This window comes from Xenopus laevis, chromosome 6L, assembly GCF_017654675.1.
Source record: "Xenopus laevis strain J_2021 chromosome 6L, Xenopus_laevis_v10.1, whole genome shotgun sequence".
Classification (NCBI taxonomy): Eukaryota; Metazoa; Chordata; class Amphibia; order Anura; family Pipidae; genus Xenopus; species Xenopus laevis.
The window spans coordinates 98,193,747-98,217,714 of NC_054381.1; the positions used below are offsets into that span (position 1 = coordinate 98,193,747).

Here is a 23,968-nt window from a genome sequence, read left to right on the forward strand (position 1 = left end):
TCTTGTGTCATTCCTCATTTCTGCAGCACAGTCCACTTTGATATCTTTAGTATTCACAGCATGTGTTGTCATGGTTTAGCTGCTCTGGTGTGAATGTAGTAGGGTCATATCACTGGAAGGGGCTATCCACGCACAGCCAGGCACACAACCCCATAGTATCACTTGTCCTTTATAAGTATGTAAGTAAATCATTATAAGAATGAATTCTTCTCACCAACATGTTGCAGGCGAGTCTTATTAATTGCTTGTTTAGACACCTCTAGGTTTGCATGTGTCACATTTATTGTGTGTGTTTATGTTCTTTCACTTGCACGGTTTTAACATGTCACCTTAATGTTTGTGTTCACGTTTGCTTGCTGTGATGTGTCTCAACCTTTGCAGAGCATGCCTTCATCCCAGACAGTTAGCACTGGCACTGCTGTGCCGTCAGGACCTAATGACATCTGCATGCCAGTAGAAAACAATAACACTCATGAAGATATCATTGTAAGTCTGCGTTTTGCCTTTTGTCGTTGTGTTCAGCAAGTACTGTAACTGCCAGTTCTGTATTACTGAATATTAGATGCTGCATAAATTCTTTCTCCAGGCCATCTGTTCTTCCTCCTCACACTTTCTGTACTTTCCATTTTACTGGGATATCTCCACCCGGCAGCATGAGTGAATCACAATCCTGGACCAGCAAATGGTGCACATGGCACAACCTAAACTTGTATGTCAGATATAATTCCCTGCCACATGTAATTAGTAGGTGTAATGTAGTAAAAGGGGCAACGTTTGCACCAGATCTAATAAAAGCAATAATGTCATTGGTTAATAAGGTGTAAGTATATGGTAAATGTCTGTGATGGTTCTAATTGATCCAGGTCATGGTATATCAATAGCAATAAGTTAAATAAACTAGATTTGCTGTATTTTTTTCATCTTGAAATTTCAATACTGAAAGGATACATTTATCCTTTAGGTACTAAAAATTCAAGTTAAAAAAATACAGCAAGTACAGTTGACTGGTCATATTACTATAGATATAGTAATAAGTCCAATCAGCTGTACTTGCTGTATTTTTTCTCTTGAATTTTCAGTACCTAAAGGATACATTTATCTTTTCAGTATTGAAAACTCAAGAGGAAAAATAGTAAATGCTCCCAGGGCCGGGCCAGGCCAGGCCAACCGGGCACCCAAGGCAACCAGTCCGGCCACTGCGACCCCTCGTGTATGCGATCGAAAAGGGAGAGATCGGTGGAGGGGAGCGAGACTGAGGGGCGGGGAGGAGAACGGGACAGAAGGGAGGATAAGGTGACAGGAGGGAGTTGAATAAGGGGTGTGAACCTGGCTAGGGGTAGGCAGGACAATTTCAGAGGTAACTGCCCAGCGCCCCTCTATTATTGCGTCCTAGGCAGTTGCCTCTTCTTCCTACCCCTAGTTCCGGCCCTGAATGCTCCTTGTTGATTGATTTATTTAATAATACTAGCATACAACACATTAAAAAGGGTTGCTGCTTAGAACCTAACCCAGGTTTACAGGGGTTGTTTCAGTTAGTCACAGTAAGTGCTGGATCTTGACCATAGTTTCAGCACCGTCCAAAAAAAGGAAATATTGAAACTAGGCAGATTGATGCACAGAGATATTTTATTTCAGTAGCTTGTTGGACAGAATTACTATTTCTTCTCTTTATGCATGCAGTGAATTATCATTTTTAAATACCCTATAGACATAATTTATCCTATAGTTTTAAACTTTTTTTTTGACAAATAGATAAGAATGTTGTAATGACCAGTTCAGTGGTTTTATGACTGTCAGGCTTCTTTGAAGATACCGGAACTGTTCCAAATCAAGGCAGACTATATTACTGGTAACAGAAAAAGTTGAGTTAACTATATTACTGCTCCCAGATTATGGATTACAGCTCCTAGCATGCCTTAAGCTTCAAAATGTGTAACATTATTCTGGGATTCTTTAGTCCGGCGTAAAATTTGGTTGAGCAGATGCTGAACATCCCTTTGCAGGAAGCCTGACAATAATATAAAATACCAGTCCTGTATGCCCCCTAAATTAATACAAATTCTTAAAGCAAAATGCTACAATAGATTTAATTAGCTTGAGATATTAATGTGGTAAAGAAATGTACACAGCTCATAATATACTCCCTGAAAAAAGGTGTATAAGCATATTCATTACAGATCAACTTCTAAAGTCATTACTGTCTCTGTTTTGTTTAAAGGAGTCGGAGGAAGAGGACAATGAATTTAACGGGAGCAGTAAAAAAGGAATCCACTCCAGTAATTTTCAAACTTTCCAGCCTTATGTCCCAGAGGAATTTGCTGATTTCAGTGTTTACAATGCTAGTCTGGACAACAAGGACTGGATCCACTCAAAAGCAGATTTTATTTGCTCCCGGCCTCTGGAGAAAGAGATTTCTCGGAGTCCCACCACCAGCAGTATTACTAGCGGCTACTTTTCTCACAGCGCATCTAACGCTACACTTTCTGACATAGTGGTTCCCTCCAGTGACAGCATGGATCATTTAGTTGGCCATACTGGGGATTTTGAAAGCCGAGATGTTTTGCTTCACCATTCTGCAAAGGATCATACATCTTACTCTCACAAAGGATTAAACGGTAGGATTTCTACAGACACTGCAAACAGCCTAGCAAACCTCACAGAAAAAAGTGCCTTTGATAAAGTGCCACATTGCACTACTGAAAAAGCTGCTGCTCTCCTGTTCAGAAGTGTATCGTGCTCTTCTGTGGACTCCCCAACCTACAAACCTAAAGTAAGCACTGTAAATTTTCTGCCCAGTGAAGTTGCTGTGGAACACACCTGTCCTATATTAGAAGATCATTCATTCACAGAGTTCATGGGGGCTGAAGATGGCAAAGATTTTGAGCAACATGAGCACTCCCTGGATTTATTTACCAATGGAGACAAAGATAGAGCTGACTGCAACTCACTACCCCACCTCCCTAGCCGACACTTGCTAACAGAGGATGATAATGACTCAAACTGCCAGGGTGATGCTGCCTTATTTAGCAAATGTTCCGCTCATTCTTCTGAAGATAGTTCCCTTGAAAAAAATCATTTACATCTTTCTGACTGTGAAGATAATCCTTCTCAGAACTCACTGTGTCTCGCACTCAGTGATCAAGTATGCATTGGGGAGAACAAAACTGGGACAGTTCGGTACATTGGCACTGTCGATTTTTCACGTGGTGTGTGGGTTGGAATTGAGCTTCATGCTCAGCTAGGTAGGAAAAAAAACATTTTATTGGTCTGTTTTCTGGTATTCAAACATTATTTCAGAAATTAACATACAGTATATGCTCACCCTATGAAATAAAACCATGAAAATGTAAATATATTCCATAGGAATATTAATAGCTTCTACTTGCTGCTGGATAAGTATAAGGGTTTTGTTCTTTTTTATGGAAATGATAAACTACATGCTCCAAAATAAATGCTAAAAAGTGATGACTTAGAATCAGTGCTTTGTAATGTCACATGTCACATGACTCACTGAAAGGGGTATTATAATTATAATACAATTAATAATAATATATTATACTCAATGTAATAAAATATGAGGATAGAAGAAGTCACCGAGGAGTTCCATGACCTCAGTCTCATGCATTTATAATGATCATGGAACTCCTTGGTGACTTCTACTATCCTCAGATTTTATTACATAGTGTATAATATATTATTATCTGCATTATAATTATAATAAAAATATTTTAGTAAATCCTGTGACAACACCAAGCACCGGTTCTAAGTGATGACATTTAGCAGTAATTATGGAGCATGTAGTTTATAATTCCCATAGGAAAGAACAAAAGCCCACTAAATATGGACTTTCTATGGCAACTTACAGCAGCCCCTCTAGCATTTGCCAGAATTCACAGACTGCCAGTTGAGGCCTGCACAGAACAAACCTTGAATTTTTTAAATTTTATTAAAGTTTCTGCCTTATTGCAGAGGTTAACCCAGTGCATCAGGGCAAGTTTAAAGGGATACTGTCATGGGAAAAAAAAATTTTTTTCAAAATGAATAATAGTGCTGCTCCAGCAGAATTCTGCCTGAAATCCATTTCTCAAAAGAGCAAACAGATTTTCTTATATTCAATTTTGAAATCTGACATGGGGCTAGACATTTTGTCAATTTCCCAGCTGCGCCATGTCATGTGACTTGTGCCTGCACTTTAGGAGAGAAATGCTTTCTGGCAGGCTGCTATTTTTCCTTCTCAATGTAAGTGAATGTGTCTCAGTGGGACATGGGTTTTTACTATTGAGTGCTGTTCTTAGATCTACCAGACAGCTGTTATCTTGTGTTAGGGAGCTGTTATCTGGTTACCTTCCCATTGTTCTTTTGTTTGGCTGCTGGGGGGGGACGGGAGGGGGTGATATCACTCCAACTTGCAGTACAGCAGTAAAGAGTGATTGAAGTTTATCAGAACAAAAGTCACATGATTTGGGGCAGCTGGGAAATTGACAAAATGTCTAGCCCCATGTCAGATTTCAAAATTTAATATAACAAAATCTGTTTGCTCTTTTGAAAAATGGATTTCAGTGCAGAATTCTGCTGGAGCAGCACTATTAACTGATGCGTTTTGAAAAAAACATGTTTTCCTATGACAGTATCCCTTTAAGGTTCTCAAAACTGTTTTAACCGTAGAAATTTATAATGAAGTGTCCTGTACTTCCTGATCTCCCTTGCTTGGATTTTGACATGTTCTGAAGCTGGCTTATTTGTATCGGAGACCACTATTTTTTTTTAATGGTGCTGCTCTTTCTCCACTCATATTCTCTTTGCCGTCCTACAGTTAACCTTCTTCAGTTTTACTAAATTCAGCTCCCTCCCCTCAATATGGCCTGAAACAGATCTATTTTCTGCTCCACAAGGAAGTCTCCTTCAACTATCCTCTAATAAACCTTCACCCACAAACTCTTTCTCCCAGCTTGAACTATATTCCTTATACCGCATCTGACTTTTGATTTTCCAATATATAATTAAACAACATTGTAGTCAACAATGCGATTTAAACAGAAAGCCAAAGAAAGAAAAGAGAAGAAAATAGAAAAGGAAGGGTAAATTTAGAGGTAGTTGTCGGGTATAATAGTTCTTTCCTCTTGAATATAATATAATAGTTCTTTCCTCTTGAAGATCTTTGTTGTCAACCTCCTACTGTCGTATTATCTGTTTATATTGGTTATTTGTTGTCATTATTTCGGAATGATTATGTGTTTGGCCGGTTAGAGGATTGTAGTTTCCAAATTTTCCATGCTTGATGGGAATATCTCTGTGAGCTGGAGGGTGGTGAGTGTAGGAGTAATGTTTTCTCATAGACTAGGTTTTTATCTGTTAGATTGTCAGTTGTTTAGTTGCTGCTTGGTATGATTTCCACCTCCTGGCAATTAAGAGCCTAGCCAAGGTGAGTATATGAAAGGCTATTTTTCGAAGTTGGTGGGGATAGTACTGGAGTCCAAGGTTGAGTAAAGCCAAAGGTGGAGTTAGGCTAGAAGTAAATCCCGTGACTTGTTTTAGGAGTTGTGATACCTCATTCCAGAAACAAGCTAGTGCTCGGCATACCCACCATATATGGAACAATGTTCCTTCTGCTTGATTGCTTCTTGTTTGCAGGCAATGCTGGGAACATGTGTTGAAGTACTGTGCATGTTTTTCAAGTATGGGAGTAAAAGGTGGCATATTTGGAAATATTTGTATATGTCTTCTTTTGGCAGTTGGTATTGTTTTTGAAGCTCCTTAAAGGATTTTAAGATGTTCTGATTGAGTAGTTTCGCTATGGTTGTCAACTCACTCCTTTCACAGTTTGTGATTTTGAATCCTGGAATCATTGTTTCGAGGACCTTGGTAGGAGTACCTTTAGCTGGGAATATATGAATTTCTTTTTTGGTTTTTTGTTTTGTTCCAGATTTGCAATGCTGTTGTATCATGCATAAAGTGAAGTTTTTCTGGTACCAATAGCTTGTCAGTCCGCATAAGTTGTTGTAGTGGAAAATAACTTGTTGTTCTATGTATAGTCAATGTTTGTGATTTGTTGGAAGCTTCCACATTTTCAGTTGATCTATGAATGCGGCTTTGTAGTAGTTTTCTATGTTGGGAATTCCAAATCCGCCTTCTTTAGTGCTTTTCATTAATAATTTGCTGTTGTGAAAGTTTTAAAGGATTTTTGAACTTCCATCCATGAAAATATGGAGGGGGCTCCATTTCCTGAAATGATCTTGGATTTCTGAAAAGGGTTTTTGGATAATTTATTTTATAGGTTTCCATGGGTAATTTCCCTAATTCAGGTAATTGAATGTTGCTTCCATTGAAATGGGAAAGTCTATTGTAAGTCTGTTAATTGGGCTGTCTATAATTCTAGTGGCAATACTTAGCTATATTCAATTTGTAGTAAGAAATTTGACTAAATTCTGAAAGTATTTGGAACATTGCAGGAAGTGATAAATCCGGATTAGAAAGAGATAAGAGAATTTTGTCAGCAAAGAGCTCCATCTTGAATTCCTAGTTGCCAACTTTAATACCTGACACTGCTTGGGAGTCTCGGATTGTTTTTGCCAATGGCTTCAGGATTCGATTAAAGATCAGAGGGGATAATGGGCAACCTTATCTGTAGCCGTTATGTGAAATGGGTCCGACAGGAAGCCCATGTTGGTTACTTGGACAGAATGTTTTGTGGAAAGTGCCATTATGGCATGGAAAATGTTTCCTCGGAGTCCATATAGTTTTCCTTGTGTTATCTGTATCTTGTTTCCCTTTAGCAAACGCTGTTTGATCTTGGTGAATTATCTCTGGTAGTATTTATTTCTTTAAGTCTGCTAGAAAGTATTTTGGTGTACAGTTTTAAGTCCCCATTTAAAACTGATATTGGCCGATAATTTGGGCATTGATTTTGTGCTTTCCGTGTTTCAGTATAATGGTAATTGTAGCTTTTAGCATTTCTTCTGGGAATTCACCTTGTTGGAGAATGTAATTGAATAAGGATGATAACTGCGAAATTAGGAATTCTTTATAATATTGGGTTGTCAGGCCATCTCTGATGAAGTGCCTAGATTGCAGGCACGAAAAGCGTTCAATTTACACACCCACCGTTGTAATGTAATCTGAATGTGCTTCTGAAAGAAGCCTAGTTGTTACTAAAGATGCCGAACTCCGTGACATACTTTGATCAGCGCTCCGTAGCAATCCAGGAGTTGATGTTAGGCATCTGGGCCTGGAGCAATCCCAATTGGGGTTGTGTGGAGTGCTTTGTTCACTTCTTGGTCTGTAATGGAAATGTTGAGTAAATTTAATTGTCCTGTGGATATCTGTGGCAGGTTCACTTTTGCGAGAGATTCTTTTATGTTTTGGTTTGGAGGTTGAGGAGTTGTGGGATCCAGTTTTAAATTGTATAAAGAGGAGTAGTAATTTGCAAAGGAATTCGCTCTAGCTTTCGGATTTGTTTTTTGTGTTCCATCTGTATCTAAAATATGATCAACTACTTGATTGGCTTGTTTCTGCCACAGCATATTGGCTAGTTGTTTAGAAGCCTTGTTCCCCTTTGTGTATCTATTATAATGTAGTTTATGAAGATAATAGTCTATTTTTATTAGTTCTGATTCATGAATTCTGCTTCTAGTTTCTGCAATGAGTTTGGTCATTGCATTAGTTGGATATGTCTTATTCTTTACTTCCAAGTCTTGGAGTTGTTTCATTACATTCTGCATGGTTTGTTCTCTGTTTTTTAAGGATAGATGCATGTATAATTAGGTGGCCTTGGATTACTAATTTGTGAGCACACCATAAAGTTGTGACTGAAACTTCTTCAGTTAATTTATTCTTGCAGGGCTTGTGCATATTGTCGTGAAACTGTTTTATTGCAAAGCAGCGATTCATTGATTTTACACTACGAGGTAGAGGATTGAGAGTGTGCTTGTGACTGGGTCATGGTCTGACCAGGTTCTTAGACCTATGGTGGAATGGGTCAAATGTTGGAGTAGATTTTTGTCTATGAATATCATCATCATTTATTTATATAGCGCTGTCAAGATACGCAGTGCTTTTGTAGTCAATTCTAGAATATTTCACATGTGGGTGGGGAAAAAATCAAGTCTTTCATGGTAGGGACGACATCTGACTTTTACACCTTCTACTGGTTACTTTTGCCCATGAGCACAACCAGTGGCGTAACTAGAAATTACTGGGCCCCACAGCAAATTATTTTTAAGGTCCCCAAAATGTCTAGAGGTTGGCCTGTTTTACCAATATTTATTGAATATTTAATTAATTAGGGCCTTGTGGGGCCCCTATGCTTCCTGGGCCCCCCTGCAGCCGCAGGGTCTGCTTCCTCTGTAGTTACGCCACTGAGCACAACTCTGTGAGCACATCGTCATGACTAAATGCTTAGGGGAAAGTTAATATGTGTCCACTGGCAACAAACCAGTAGCTGAGTACCGATTTGAATTTTTTTCTTTTGGTTATTCTATATAGCATAAATAACAGCAGAACCACCATTTTACAGTGTAACTTCTAAAAAAAATTAGAAATCAGGGAAACGTGTACTGTGTTTCATTAAAGGTTTCATCTCCTACCACACACATCATCATAGTGACACTCCCTTACACACATATTAACAAACTTACACCCCACACTAACACACTCTTGTTACTGTGAATGCCTTTAACACACAAACTCAATTACAGCCTTTAGGTGAAGTCTATGGCCGTGCACCCATAGAAATACATTGAAATTGGTGGGACGGTAAAAATAAAATTTAGAAATGCAAGTTTGGGGTTTGATTGTATATAATCTCTTAACAGTGTGTGAACCTGTTAAAGACAGAGCAAATGTAATAATTAGATTGGGCCTGAATTTTGAGTCTCTGGGTGCCACTTTGACGGCATGAGTCACATCACTAAATGACGATTGCTTACCACTAAAGAAGAAGAGAAATGTAATTATTTTTCACTGTATGGTATGCTCTATATGTAAGACAAAGTATTACACTATCTATAAATCACTTTGAGACTACTGTGCAGTTATATGTTGCTATATAGCAAGTTACAACCAATAAAAATAATTGTAGGGTTGATTTCTTTTTTAAAGGGGAGCCATCACCCAAAAAAATAATTCTAAATCCTATTTTATCATGTTAGTCAAGCAAAATGAACTTTAATTACACTGTAACCATTATTTGAATTTTGTTTCCTTCAGTCTGGAAATTCATAATTATAGCAAGCAGGTAGGAGCCATTTTGTGGACACTGTTATTAGACAAGCCTTGTATCATCTCAGAATCTTGTTTGTCCACCCTCACGCACTGGTTACTCAATTAAATGGTTAAGAGAACTGGGGGAATTTGGGGAGAGCAGTGACATCTAGGAAGTGCTGAATGGAAAGTGAAAGTAATTGCCTGCCCCAGCCTTTATGCCTAAGGCTATGAATGCTTAAATAAAAAAAATAATTTAGGTTTCATGTTTGATTTGAAAAGGACTTTTATTGTGCAGCTTTTTATGTCCACTTAAATTTGTTTTATTCTGCTTTTAAGGCAAACATGACGGGACAGTAAAAGGCAAGGAGTATTTCCGCTGCAAACCCAAGTACGGCGTGTTTGTCCGTCCCAGTCGGCTTACCAAATCACTTGACTCATCACAGAGGAGCAACAGCAGCACTTCACGGGCTCAGACATCACTGAACATAGACAAGAGGAAGAGTGCTGTGCTTCGAGACTCTTCAGCTGCCAAGCTGGGAGTGACAGCAGCCTACCTGTCAGGGGATCAGGCGGCATCTGCATTCTCTAGAAAACAAGAGATCCGCAAATCCTGGATTAACTAAGAAGCATTATTTGCACTTACTGCACAAATCTCGTGTGGGAACCAATCAACAACATTATGTACAGCTGTACAGTTTTAATTTGTTGCTCTGAAACATTTACTGGATAGAGTCAAAGACAATGTTCTAACTGTTTTTAATGTGGTCTCTACATGAATTGTGTCTGCCTTGTAGGCAGGTTGTTGCTGCACACTAAAAGCACGACTGAGAGTGAAAATGTAGATAGAGGGCAGGTACTGGTGTATTCTTATATGATGCCTTGGGAGTTCTATTTTAATCAGAGGGAAAAAAGACTATTTTATTCAGAAAAGAAAAATAAACCATATATGCATATCTGTACAAATGAAAAGTTGCAGTATGTTATTTATCTACCAAAGAAAGAACCTGTGTTGCAAAGAAATGTTGCCTGATAGCATTGTTCCGTGCATTCTGCTAAGAAAGGTAGTTCCGTGGGCTTTGTTAGTTATAGTCGCACCATGCTGCCTTTAATGTTTCTGTTTTTGTCCTGTTAGAAGGATTATTGTTGAAAAGCATATCATGTTCCCCTTTAATTTAGGAATAGAAGAGCACTCTTAACATCTGGGGTTTGCAGACAATACATAGAAATAATACACACTACTAACCAGTTTCTTCAGCCAATTTTTAGTGTCATCGGTTAACTGGAGCACTTGCAGGAGGGGCTCAGATTTTGAAATCTGACATGGGGCTAGACATATTGTCAGTTTCCCAGCTGCCCCCAGTCGTGTGACTTGTGCTCTGATAATCTTTAGTCACTCTTTGATGCTGTACTGCAAGTTGGAGCGATATCACCCCCTCCCTTTCCCCCCCAGCAGCCAAACAATAAAACAGTGGGAACCAGATAGCAGATCCCTAACGCAAGATAACAGCTCCCTGGTAGATATAAGAACAGGAATCAATAGTAAAAGCCAAGTCCCACTGAGACTGATTCAGTTACATTAAGTAGGAGAAATAACAGCCTGCCAGAAAGTAGTTCCAGCCTGAAGTTCTTGCACAAGTCACATGACTGGGGCAACTGGAAAACTGACAATATGTCTAACCCCATGTCAGATTTCAAAATTAAATATAAAAAAATCTGTTTGCTCTTTTGAGAAATGGATTTTAGTGCAGAATTCTGCTAGAAGAGCACTATTAACTGATGTGTTTTGAAAAAAACATGTTTTCCCATGACAGTATCCCTTTAAGGCTAAATAGAACAACATTTTGGGAGAATTGCTCTTAACTGAAAGGTCTTCTGTTGTGAGATTTAGGGCAAACACTTATTTGTTGCCCTAGATATTCTAACTATGGCGGACTGGCTGATGCACCAAAAAGTCTGACAACCATGAAGCCATAGACCTTTTCATTTGCCACTTATACAGGATTCTTGTTTAAAACATTTTTTTAAAAACCATTTAAGTAGATATAAAAAGCTTTTATAATGCTTACATACTGTAGTGGTGTAAACATGTGACGTGCTTTTGTTATGCATTATTTCATTTTGTAGTGATATTTTCTGAGTAACTGAAGCTACAGGTTAATTGTACATTGTGTCCACTTCAATTCACATTAATAATGAGAGCTTTTTATAGAATAGTCAGGCCAAGATTTGTCATGTGTAGGGGCTAGTGACAATGCAAGAAGGTCAACACATTGTGGCAACTAATGTGACTGTTTGCACCTACTGAACTGACTGGCAAAGCAATCTGCTCTAGAGTAATTAATACTGACATGTTAATAGTAGTACCACAATTTAATTCCTGCTATATTCCAAGATATATTTTTATATATCCAGGGGTTAAACTGACCTAGCGGCTGGGATTTTGCTTGTGCTGTGTGTAACCCACAGAAAGAACACATGGGGAAAAAAACTGCATGCCTCTCTGCGGAACACTGGAGATAAGAGAGAAGGCATCTGCAAGAAGAAATCATATCTGTGTATTTTAACACCAAAGTGATGGTAATGTTAAATAAGGAAGCCAATGTTGTTATGAGTTTAGTGGTGCCGTTATGAAACTGAATAGTTATTCAGTTTTCCATTATTAAGACCACACAGAAATGCCTTCATGTTTAAGGTGAAGCGGTTTTATTAAGATGGAAATATGTATGATGATGATGATGATGGGGTTGTTTGCATACAGAATAACAGGAAATGTCTTTCTATGGAGCAGCAAGGTAAAATGAGTTGAAGTGTATACAAACTTATCATATAATAAGGTAGACAAAATTTTTGTTTTTAAAAATGATGGGTTTTTTTCTCCACTGGGTCATATTTACCATAACTATGTTACTTGTGCCTTTTAAAATACTTTGCCCATGATGGACTGTCAATCTTATGAGATACACAAGTTTCTACTGCTGCCATAACCCTGCAATCTACATCTGGCATCTTGTCTGGCTGCTTTGTTTTACCAGATGCAACAGTCCAGCTTGATTTATTAGTTTGTCTGTTTCCATGAGATTCACTCCGTTGCCCCCATGAAGCCGCATCTTTCCTTACTTTCAGTAGTCTGTTCAAGAAAAGCAACTTATATCAAGATCAAAAAATCCTGCACTGAACCCCCAATAAGAGCAATACAGGTCTGTACTTGGGATTTGATCAGTAGTTACCCTGGCTGGGCCTTTATAATCCAGTGGCAGAGTTTCAGCCTATAGGGTATTCCATGCACATAAAAAACGCATAGGCAAAACTTGCATTTGATGAAAACAAAAGAAAAACTGTCAGACTCGAGCGCTTAGTAGACTAGTACTGCAAGACTGAAATTACATGCATTTGCACTACCAACTAATAGGTTTATTTGTAAATTCATTTTATGATTTTTTATTGATGAAATAGGAATTTGACCACTATCAAAACAAAAATGGGCTTTCTCTCAGTTAAGAACATTTAGGACTATGTTCTCCCACTACTGTTATTCCTCCAGATGCCTGGTAACAAGCTGATCACAAATGGCTTGATGTATCATTATCCACTTGGCAGCTCAGCACTGAAAGAGTTTGGTTTACAGGACCCTAATGAAAAGCTGCTCTTCTCTCTTCATTTCCTTGTTTTCTTACTGTAGAGTTTTGCTGTACAAATTTGTAATTTATACCCAACAATACTGTTATTTTCCTTGTGTGTAGAATACAAACTGTGCACTTCTATTGTCTTTTTTCTTTGTGTTGGTTCATGTGTTTAATTATCTCAAATAGGCAACTGGGGGACCCACCAGATAAGCTCCCAGTATGCTGACAAGCTGAATCTGAGGTGGATGATACATTGATTATCCATCTACGTTCAATCTCCAGCGTTCTGTATGAGATATGATGTACTGGATCCTCATCTGCTACCTGCACATCACACTACCTGCACCCGCAAGGACTTTATACCCGCCTCTCCAAAATGGGGTTGGGAAGAGAGGAGCTTCTTTTAGAAGAGCAGAATGCTTTGTTACTCCACTTTGGACACGCACTCCAGGAACCCCTGTAAGGGTTGTTTCTATTGAATTTAAATATTAAATATTTTGTTTTATATATTAAATATAAAGCAAAATATTTCATATTTAAATTCAATAGAAAAAGTATTACAGTACAATAAAAGAGAGACAATAATACAATTGAAAAGAGAAAAAACTTCATTAATAACTGAGAACAAGAGAGCTCAGAATAAGGGCAAGGCCAGACACGGCAGCTTTAGGTTTCGATTTTTAAAAAGCTCCATCAGCTTAAATACGCCACTGAAACCACACGCGACCGTCAACATGCGTTTTTCAGCAAGTAGGTTTCTTTTCCCAACATGCGTTTTCATTGTTCTCGTTATTCCGCTGGCTGGAAATAGAAAAGCTATTTAGTAATAGAAAAACTATTTACATGCAAAATAGAGCAGGAAAGATTGTCAATATGCAACGTAATTACTTCACCGGCCGTAAAACCGTAGATGTGTTATTTAGATTTTGTTGTTAGAATTTGGACACCATATTTAAAATACGCACGAAATGTGTGGTTTCAAACTTGCAGATCCCATAGAGTCTATCGATTTGGTTGTTTGACGTATTGGCGTTTCTGCTAAAAAACGCCAATACTGGCGTCCCGTGGCGTATTTCAGCTTGCGAGCGCCCAGTGAGAATTGCCATAGTGCGTTTTCCATTAGTTTCAGTGGTTGTGCAGTTTATGCATATTAACGCCCGACTGAGCTTTTTTAAAAATGCAACTTAAAAAACCCACGACTGGCCTTGCCCTTAAGTGAAAAAGAAATGTAACGTTTTAAAAGAAACAAGTAAGAACAAAAATGTAACTGTTAGAAATATTAATAACATCCACAGGAAACACATGATAACATGTAACAACAAGAATGATAAGGAAATGCTAAAGTATATTAAACAGCCTGCGTTTCACAGAAAAGTAACAGCACTAGTTAATCTTTGTACAAAGGGAGCAACGTCCGAGGGGTTCCTGGAGTGCGTCCACGTGTTCTCCCCAAGCTACGGGTTTGGGGCGCAGCACCCGGACCTCCAACAGAGAACGGTGAGTGACCCTGATCTTCAAGATTGTATTTAAGTTAAGTAAGCGACAGGTTCGGTCAATTGAACCCGAACCACATACTAAATTTGGTGAGCGTTCAAATGGTCAATATTTAAAAAACAAAATTAAAATGATTAGGAAAAAAACGCAACAATCAATAAAGTTGACAGCACCTGCATTTGCCTGATGTTAGTTTTCACAGAATGCTTTGTTACCTTCCCAATACCCAGCCCTACACTGTCATTATTTGCAGGTACTGCTACCTGCCTTTTACCCAACTGCACACTGCTCGTTACCCAGCCAAATCACTAACCCTGTATTCTGAGTACCCACATCATCCTTTCATGTGTTTTGTTTTTCCTTTAAAGGAGAACTAGAGCTTAACTAAAGAAATGGGTTAGAAATGTGGTACATTATGTTTTGGGCTTCTCTACCAGCCCAAGGCAACCACAGTCCTTTAGCAGTAAAGATCTGTGTCTCCAAAGATGCCCCAGTAGCTCCCCATCTTCTTTTCTGCTGATTCACTGCACATGCTCTGTGCTGCTGTCACTTACTGAGCTTAGGGACCCACTCACAATATACTTTATGTATATGCAGGCCTGGATTTGTGGAAAGACCACCAAGGCCTAGGGAGGCAGGATTTTAGGGGGCGGCATGCTGCCCAATCACACCCACATTGGTGCAAAAATACTGGGGATCTGCAGGAGATACAATAATGTTTTAAATTTCCTGTGCGCCAATCCCCATTGCTCCGGTCCCGATGATTAAAATTTGTAATGGTTAGATTTAAAGATTTAAATTATTTAAAATTTGATTCCTGATTGACCTGAATGTAAACATAAAGTCTAATATACTTTGCTACAAAGAAGCAGCAGACTGTCACTTTCAAACTGCCTATGTATCTTTAGTAAACAAATAGCCCAACTCCCATTACCACTTTTTTCCCAGCTTTACTATCCTTTACAGTTCACATATGTTAGTGAGTTTTCTTTGTGTGTCTGTGTTCCTTGTGCATAAGGATCAGAGCCAGAGGAATCACACAGGAATTTACACAGGTACCAACAGGATACATCTTTGCACCAAATCCCTCTGTATGTACACAAAGGCTCACTTTTCCTCCACCTTTGTCTATTTGCAAGCAAAGAAACAGCCTGTTCTCGCATCAGCGTGCAAGAGGTAAGGCACTTAAAATCTGCATGGGGTGTGTAACTTGGGCTACACTTAACAGTAATGATGGACCAATATTTTGAGTGGTAATTGTTCCATTATCTGTTTTTCTAAGACTCTTACCCTTGGATGTTACATGTTATCTTCTAGATCCAACTTCAGATGGTTTCTAAAAGAACCAGCTATATTGTTCTTAATATGCTTGAAAAACATACAAGTTCTTGTACCTGTCAGGAAGATAGATAAGGTAGATAATCAGATTAAACACTGTAAGGGCAAAGAAACACGTGGAAATTCTGGGAGATTAATCGCCCGGCGACAAATCGCTTCTTCTTCGGGCGACTAATCTCCTTGAATTGCCTACCCGCCAGCTAGAATCTAAATCGGCGTCAGGATGGCACTTGGAGCGCTTCATTTTCCGAAGTCACCGCTGGCGTGAAGGCACTTCGGGCAGATTAGTTGCCCAAAGAAGAGGCGATTTGTCGCCAGGCAACTACATTTCCCTGATACTCCACCTGTGTCTCTGCCTTAAAAGACTAAGGCCAGATGATCAGCTGTAAGACCAAACTCGCCTGCACACCTTGGCCCTCCTTAATAGCTGTTGCTAGGTGCTCAGTCCTTGGGGGATACGGCTTACGAGTATAGGAACGAAGTACTGGCAATAGCTTTGCAAAGGGGTGATCTCCCTACGTGTTTATTACGTCAAACAAAAGGTTCACAACGTTTCGGGGGCTGGCCCCTTTGTCAGGTCAGGTCACCTGACGAAGGGACCAGCCCGTGAAATGCTGTGAACCTTTTGTTTGACCTAATAAATACGTAGGGGAATCAACCCTTTGCAAAGCAGATGATCAGCTGCCCTTTTGCCCCCCCTTGCCCTTCTAACTGCGGGCAGATTTCTACATGAAATGCAAAATGTCATATTTCGGCACTAAAATCGGCTCTGTCTGCCTGCACCTGAGCAGAAACAATGCTTCCGGGTGCAGGCAGAGCGTAGCGCAAGAGCAGCGGGGCATTGGATTCTTGTCCTATGGAGAAACACAGGCCAAGATCCAACATCATCTGGCCCTAGCCTAAAGGACCCTTACTAACAAAATACTAACTAAAAAAGGTATGGGGGGAATGATTGTATAGTGGCTATTTAATTGGACCAAGGACCAAATTACTTTTGTAATAAAAACAATTGGCAAAACATATGTTCAGCACAAGCACTATTCATTGCACATGTGGGTAGTACTGCTCCTTTAGACCAGTTATTTAAAGGAGAGGTAAAAATGAAATCACTGGGGGGGTACCAAAAGTTAGGGACCCCTATAGATTTTATTCACTTACCTGATACCCCAGGCCAGTGCTTCTGTTAGCAAAAAACTGCACTGCCCTGGGGTTCTTCTAAGCGAGCACCCTGGAGTGATCCTCTTCTTTCTTCTCTCCGTTACCTGATGCCCAGTAGTGTGGAGAGAAAAACTTTAATTAAAGTCACCATGGCAGCAAATCACCAGCATGGCTAATCCCTACCCCTTTAAAGGAGAACTAAACCCTAAAGTTAGAAAAATCCTACCCCCCACCCTACATAGACCCCCTCCTTCCTCCCCCCCAGGGTTTTTTTTTACTTTAGGGTTGAATTCTCCTTTATGGTCATTGGTCACTTTTTTCCTGTCTGTGGTCACTAATTTGTGTTGAATAAAGTAACATTATGCAGCATATGTTGTCCTGTCCTTCCTAGCTTTGGTATGTCCTATGTTGGTGATTTCCTGCCTTGGTGACTCGGGGAAAGATAGAAATTATTTCTACTTACCGTAATTTCAATTTCCAAGTTACTATCATGGCAGCATTCACCAACCTCTCACCCTTCATGGCCTTGCTACTAAGATGATGGGGAGGATGCAAGTTGGCCCACATCACATAACACATAGAAACCAATTAGTAAATGCTACATGTTGATTTACTGTTCAGCTGTGTTAGTGATATGCAGGAAGATCAATAAGTAGAAACAGTAATCCCATAAAAGTAAGTTATTTTGTGCAACATTTCCCTGGCGTCTGATGAATAACTCACTTTAATGCAAATCACATCAGTAAGTTAATGCATAAAGACCCCCTGCTGTATGAATGTGTTAGTTATTACAAATTATGTGACAGTACTGTGTGTATCTTATGAGGTGCTCCTCAAACAGGTTATGTATGGAAATCAATTAATCTATATATATGACAGAACCAGTAACAGCTTAAAACAAAAATGTTCCAGACAGACCACTTTACAAACAAAGGCAAAGCTTTTATTGATAATAGGCACTGTTTTGCTGTAAGGGTCTACATGTTTTGTTGTTTTTGGACACTAGATGGCAGTGCTCTAACTGCTGGATGGCAGTAGCTGTAAACATGTCAGTGACCATTTATTTCTGTGTCCACCAAAACATTACTATAAATAGTTTACATGGGGCACCACTGTGCATAAACATCACCTGCAGTTGGGCCCTATGTGCTTGCATACACAGGAAGCAAGGGTCTTCATACAGAAAGCACCAATAATTAAATGGATTGGATTATGGTGAATGAAAAATTAGCTAGTTTTCTCAACAACACCCATGATAAATTCCTAAGGATTTGGCAGCCCTGGTTGGAGTACAGACGCAGTGATCCCAACGTTTATCAGCTCCTTTCCATTTGATTTTCCTACTATCACTCTATTCTATTTTTGAGATATATTGATATTCCTGTGACTTATTTCGCAATTTATCAGTCTTTCCCATGCAATCTAATAAATAGGTGGCTCTTTGATTTCACTGTTTCATAGTTGTGTAAAGATTAAAGTTGATAACCAATGCAACATAACAGACTCACGTGGTCTCATAATAATTTGCAACGATTTTATTTTGTCTATTCACTGTTGACATCTTACGTTGTAACAATGTGCACTGATATTTTACTTGTGTCCGCTTTCGACTGTTGCACTGCTTTTGATAACCTGTCAAAATTTTGATATGTACACTTTGCATTTGTTTGTGAAACAATAAAAATATTGTTGAAAAAGAAAACACCAATAATTGGCACAATCAGGGCCTGAAACAAGTTCCAGGAGACCTCTTCAAGATGATATCTTGCAAACCCACAAAGTATTTAGTAAGCGGCAGATTTATTAAGGGTCGAATTGAAAATTCATTTTTCTATGGTCAAAGCTGTCAAATTCGACTAGGGAATTATCCAAACTTGATTTAAGTTTTTTATAAAATTGCATTTTTTGAGATTTATCATACTCTGGCACTTTAAGATTTCAAATTTGACTTTGTCACCTAAAACCTGCTGAATTGCTGTATAAGTCAATGGGAGAGGTTTGCAGCCTTCCTGACATTCACTTTTTATCGGATTAGATTTGAGTTTTCAACTCTATAAAGATATTCGTTTTTTTATAATAAATAATCGAATATTCGAATTTCGAATATTGATAAATGTGCTTCTGAGTGTCTAATACTTTATACAAGTCTATTTATAATCTATAAACAATTCAAAATATAAACTTCTTAAAGTGCTCAATGTATTAGGTAACATATTTTATTACATAAATACGTATTGTATGTAAAGATAAGGGTTGCCGCCTGGCTGGTATTTTACCGGCCTGGCCAGTAAAAATTCTACAAACTATACAAATATGTAACCAGTATATGCAGTGTTTTAAATACTTTGAATGAGCTTACAGCTATACACACTCCCCAGACCTTCAGCAAAGGGAGTAGACATCAAGAAACCTCAAAAGAGGTTTAAAAGTTTAAATTTTATTCTCCATAATTAAGAACCAAGGCCTGACACATTTCGTTTCTACCAGGGACACACCTATGACTTGGGGGCACATTTACTTTGCTTGAGTGAAGGAATAGAATAAAAAAAACTTTGAATTTCGAATGTTTTTTTTGGCTACTTCGACCTTCTACTACGACTTCGATTCGAACTAAAAATCGTTCGAATATTCGACCATTCGATAGTCGAAGTACTGTCTCTTTAAAAAAAACTTAGACCCCCTACTTCGCCACTTAAAACTTACCGAGGTGCAATGTTAGCCTATGGGGAAGGTCCCCATAGGCTTTCCTATGTTTTTTTGGTCGTAGAAAAATCGTTAGATCGAAGGATTAAAATCCTTTGAATCCTACGATTCGAAGGATTTTTTGTTCGATCTAACAAAACTGCGGTAAATCCTTCGACTTCGATATTCGAAAATGTCTAAGGATTTACATTCGGCAGTCGGATATCGAGGGTTAATTAACCCTCGATATTCGACCATATGTAAATGTGCCCCTAAGTGTCCCTGATAGACACAAAACGTGCAAGGCCTTGGTTCTTAATTATGGGAATAAAATGTAAACTTTTTAACCTTTTACAAATCTGACTCCGGCTTTACAATTTTGTGGGTCCAGGCGTGTGCCAGCCTCTTTTGATGTTTCACGGTAACAATGAAGGCTGATCCCAATGTTGTCAATAGGGAAAAAAGATAAATATATAGGAAGGCCAGTATTTTTTTACAGAAAAGGTGGCAACCCTAGAAAAGATTTCTGATAAAATGATATATTTCTAATCTGTAGTGACACCGTGCAAATACAATCAACTCATAAGCAAAAAGAACCAGTTCATGCAACACAAAGATTTATAAAACCATATGGGAAAAAAATGTTTGTTAAAAAAAAATAGTCCAAAAAAAAAATACTGCTTTTAGAATCTATTGACAATACTCATGTTTTGCAGGAAAATTATAGTTCCATGACATCATACTCTTATTGCATCTTCCAGGAAATAAAAGGAGCCATGAGGAGCATCATGGCAGAAATCCGTCAGTTCCCTCACACAATTCTTTAGGGCATGTATCAAATATTGCTGGAAATTCCGCAACTGGAACCACATACCACGTTAAGAGCAGAGTTGTGGATTAGTCCCCTTTTAAGGGGCCTTTGTATAGTGAGGAAATAATACCAGAAGTACAAGGTAGTGCTCAGACAAGCAGGATTTATTTTTGGTATTGTGGCTTGCCAAAAAAGTACCTGGCAAGAACCTGTGAACAGACTATGTTCTGATGAACTGTTTATTGTCTATTCTCTGCTCAAAAGTGCTATTTAGCTACCATTATAAAACATAATCTTCCCATAGTTCATTTAATAAATAAACTGCATTGCATTCTGTTTTATCTGAGGACATTATTAAAGCATTGTCTCTTTTATATCTTTTCTTATTCCTGAGATTGAGAGGTGACCATGGTAGATTGTCTCTGACTCGCGTGGCCCATTTCCCCACCATTCTCAGCATAACAGAGTCATTGAACCCTCCCTCAGCTTGTTCCATTGTGAAGTGATGGATTCTGGGACATGCAGTCCCTCTTTCAATAGGGGGGGGTACAAATTCTCTGGAAAACAGAACTGTTCTAAATCCTTCCCTTATGTTTTCTTATTAGTTTTGCCCACATACTAAAGCTCACAGGGACAGTCTAACAATTATAGTACATTAGTAACATATCTGGTATAGCCCTCAATTTCATATTCTTTAGGACTAATATTAGTATGATTTATTTTTATTTTTCACTCCATATTTACATGAGAAGCCGTTTTATCTGCTCTTTCACTTGTGTATTTTCTCTCTTTGTACATTACAATATTAAATATCCTTTGATATCATTATCACATAAATTATACTCATGATAAATAATTGTGATTCTTTACCTGTTTCTTTCTATCCATATATCCAAATATGACAAATGCGTAATACTTTGGCTATAATATCCTCTTTCTTTAAATAAATCACCCATTGTTCTTGCCTGCATATGAAAACTTTCTTGTTTGTTGCTGTTATTCTTTAGGGCAGAGACACACGTGGAGATTCGGGGAGTTTAGCCCCCCAGTGACAAATCGCCTCTTCTTCGGGCGACTAATCTCCCCGCAATCCCTTTCCGCCGGCTAGAATCTAAATCGCCAGTGGGATGGCACTCAGAGCACTTCAATTTTCCAAAGACGCCCAAAGTTTCCTCGTGAGGCAATTTCGGAAAATGAAGCACTCCGCATGCGATCCCACCGGCAATTTAGATTCTAGCCAGCGGGAAGGCAGTTTGGGGAGATTAGTCACCTGAAGAAGAGGTGATTTGTCAACCAGGTGAAAATCTCCCCGAATCTCCATGTGTGTCTCTTCCCTTACCCTATAAAATTGGCTAAAAGAGATAATTGAGATCCATTTTGGATTGTGGATTAGCCACTATATAATTATTTATATCAGTAAAAAAAATGTTACTTTCAAACCTACTATTCTTCCCATAAATCATCAAACTGAGCTATTCAATACTTCATTATACTGTAATTGACGTTCTGTTTCCAGATATTACTAATTTTCTATATCATCTCTAAATAAAATTCTTCCTTGGTCTTGAGAGTCAATTATCAAGCTATATGCTCAGCATTCTCCCAAATATAATATTTCTCCAATGGCAAAATATTGTATAATTTTCTTTTGCTACGTCCCTATTTATAAAGGACTAGTTGTGTCATTTATAATAGATGTTCTTGAGACTGCATCTTAATAAGCTGTAATTTCAATTCCATGTGTTTTATTGTAAAACTTGAATAAAATATTTGAAATACAAAAACCACAAATAAAAAAAATGTAAGGGTTTTTGGAGAATTTTTCAGCTTATTCAATTCAACTAGATTCACAAATATTGCTGAACTGCATTCTCCCTTATTACTTTTGTTCACCTTTACTAAGACAAGCATCATATTGTGATAATTTCAATTTTTAACAATAAATCGAGACTTGAAACACTGTATCTTGAACATTCTATATCTTTAAGGCATATACATAATAATTAAAAACCCTTCATACCACAGGCATCGGCTTCCCATTCTAGCAGTAGGGAAACAGAAAACTACTCTATCACAAACTGCATTGTTTCCAAAATACAGTTGCTGAGAAATGCAGAAGTTAAGGTTCCAGGGTAAACCGCAGTAGTCAAAAAAAGTCTGTCATTTTGCTAAAAAAAATGGCCCAAAGTTAAAAAAATATATAAATATGTATTATATGTTTCATTTTAAAAGATATTATGGCCAGTATAGTGCACTTAGCCTTGTGATTAGCTTGTGCTTTAATATATTGGCAAGTATGAAACCCATCAAACACAGACATATAAAAGCCAAAGTACAGGTATGGGAATCCCTTATCTGGAAACCCTGTTAGCCATCTCCAATAGAGTCCATTGTAAGCAAATAATTCAAATTTTTAACAATTATTTCCCCTTTCTCTGTAATAATAAAACAAAACGTTGTACCTGATCTTAACTAAGCTGCAAAAATCGATATTGTAAAAAAATGTTTTTGCTCTTTTGAGAAATCGATTTCAGTGCAGAATTCTGCTGGGACAGCACTATTAACTGATGCATTTAGAGAGAAAAAGATTCCCATGACAGTATCCCTTTAAGACAAGTGTTTTATCACCCCAAAATATTGTGTATGTGCCAGAATTGGGGACTTGATGCCCATGCCCAGGCTAAACAATTATATACTGTGCAGTTACATCTAGTAAGTTTAGAATGGAAAGTGAAAGTACTTGAGTGCCCCCCATGCCTCAGGCATAGAGGCCAGGCTGGCAATATATGATTGACAACTCAGTTATCCAAAAATTAAATGTATAAATGCTGGAGTGACTGGATATCTAATATAATAGCCAGAACACTACTTCCTGCTTTTCAGCTCTCTAACTCTGAGTTAGAGATTAAGCCGAGTTAATCAGTGACTTGAAGGGGGGGGGGCACCTGGTACATATCTGTTCAGTGAGTTTGCAATTGATCCTCAGCATTTAGCTCAGATTCAAAAGCAACAGATATGACCCATCCCCCCCCCCAAGCAGGAAGTTACCAGACAAAAACTTTTTTTTGTTTATTTCTGAACTATACTTATAATTTGATTTTTAACAAGGCATCTTGTATCTGTAAAAACTTCAAAAAAAACTCTATTACCAGACTTTTAAAAGCGGCAAACAGCAATCATCTTATCGACACACTATGGGGCAGATTTATCAAGGGTCGAATTTCGAAGTGGAAAATACTTCGAAATTCGACCATCGAATAGAATCCTCCGACATTCGAATGCAAAGGATTTTATTCATCGTACGATCATATTCCTATGGTAGTACGATCGTACTCCGAATCGTACGATTTGAACGATTTTATAGTAAGATGGTACGATTTTCATTCGATACCCAAAAACTTGGAAAATTGCTCTGGCAGGTCCCCATAGGCTAACATAGCACTTCAGCAGGTTTAAGTTGGCGAAGTATTGAAGTTGATGTTTTTTTAAAGAGACGGTACTTCGACTATCGAATGGTCGAATATTCAAACGATTTTTACTTCGATTTGAGGTAAATTTGAAGTCGTGGTATCCTATTCGATGGTCGAAGTATCCAAAAAATTACTTTGAATTTCGAACTTTTTGTACTTCGAAAATTCACTCGAACCTTAGTAAATTTGCC

General features: G+C 38.3%; 1 protein-coding gene across 4 annotated transcripts in view; it reads left to right on the top strand.

The window, feature by feature from the left end:
* The window catches only part of LOC108718532 (kinesin-like protein KIF13A), a 133,509-nt gene extending 123,339 nt beyond the window's left edge, over window positions 1–10,170 (top strand). For 2 of the 4 annotated variants that reach the window (XM_041566308.1, XM_041566309.1), the window contains 3 exons: window positions 382–486; window positions 2,219–3,242; window positions 9,538–10,170. In XM_041566308.1, coding sequence (XP_041422242.1) covers window positions 382–486; window positions 2,219–3,242; window positions 9,538–9,824 — 1,416 coding nt within the window. In that variant the 3' untranslated portion in view covers window positions 9,825–10,170. The remainder of the gene's footprint in view (window positions 1–381; window positions 487–2,218; window positions 3,243–9,537) is intronic. The other 2 variants (XM_041566310.1, XM_041566311.1) reach the window with 1 other exon arrangement.
* Window positions 10,171–23,968: the final 13,798 nt, after the last annotated feature.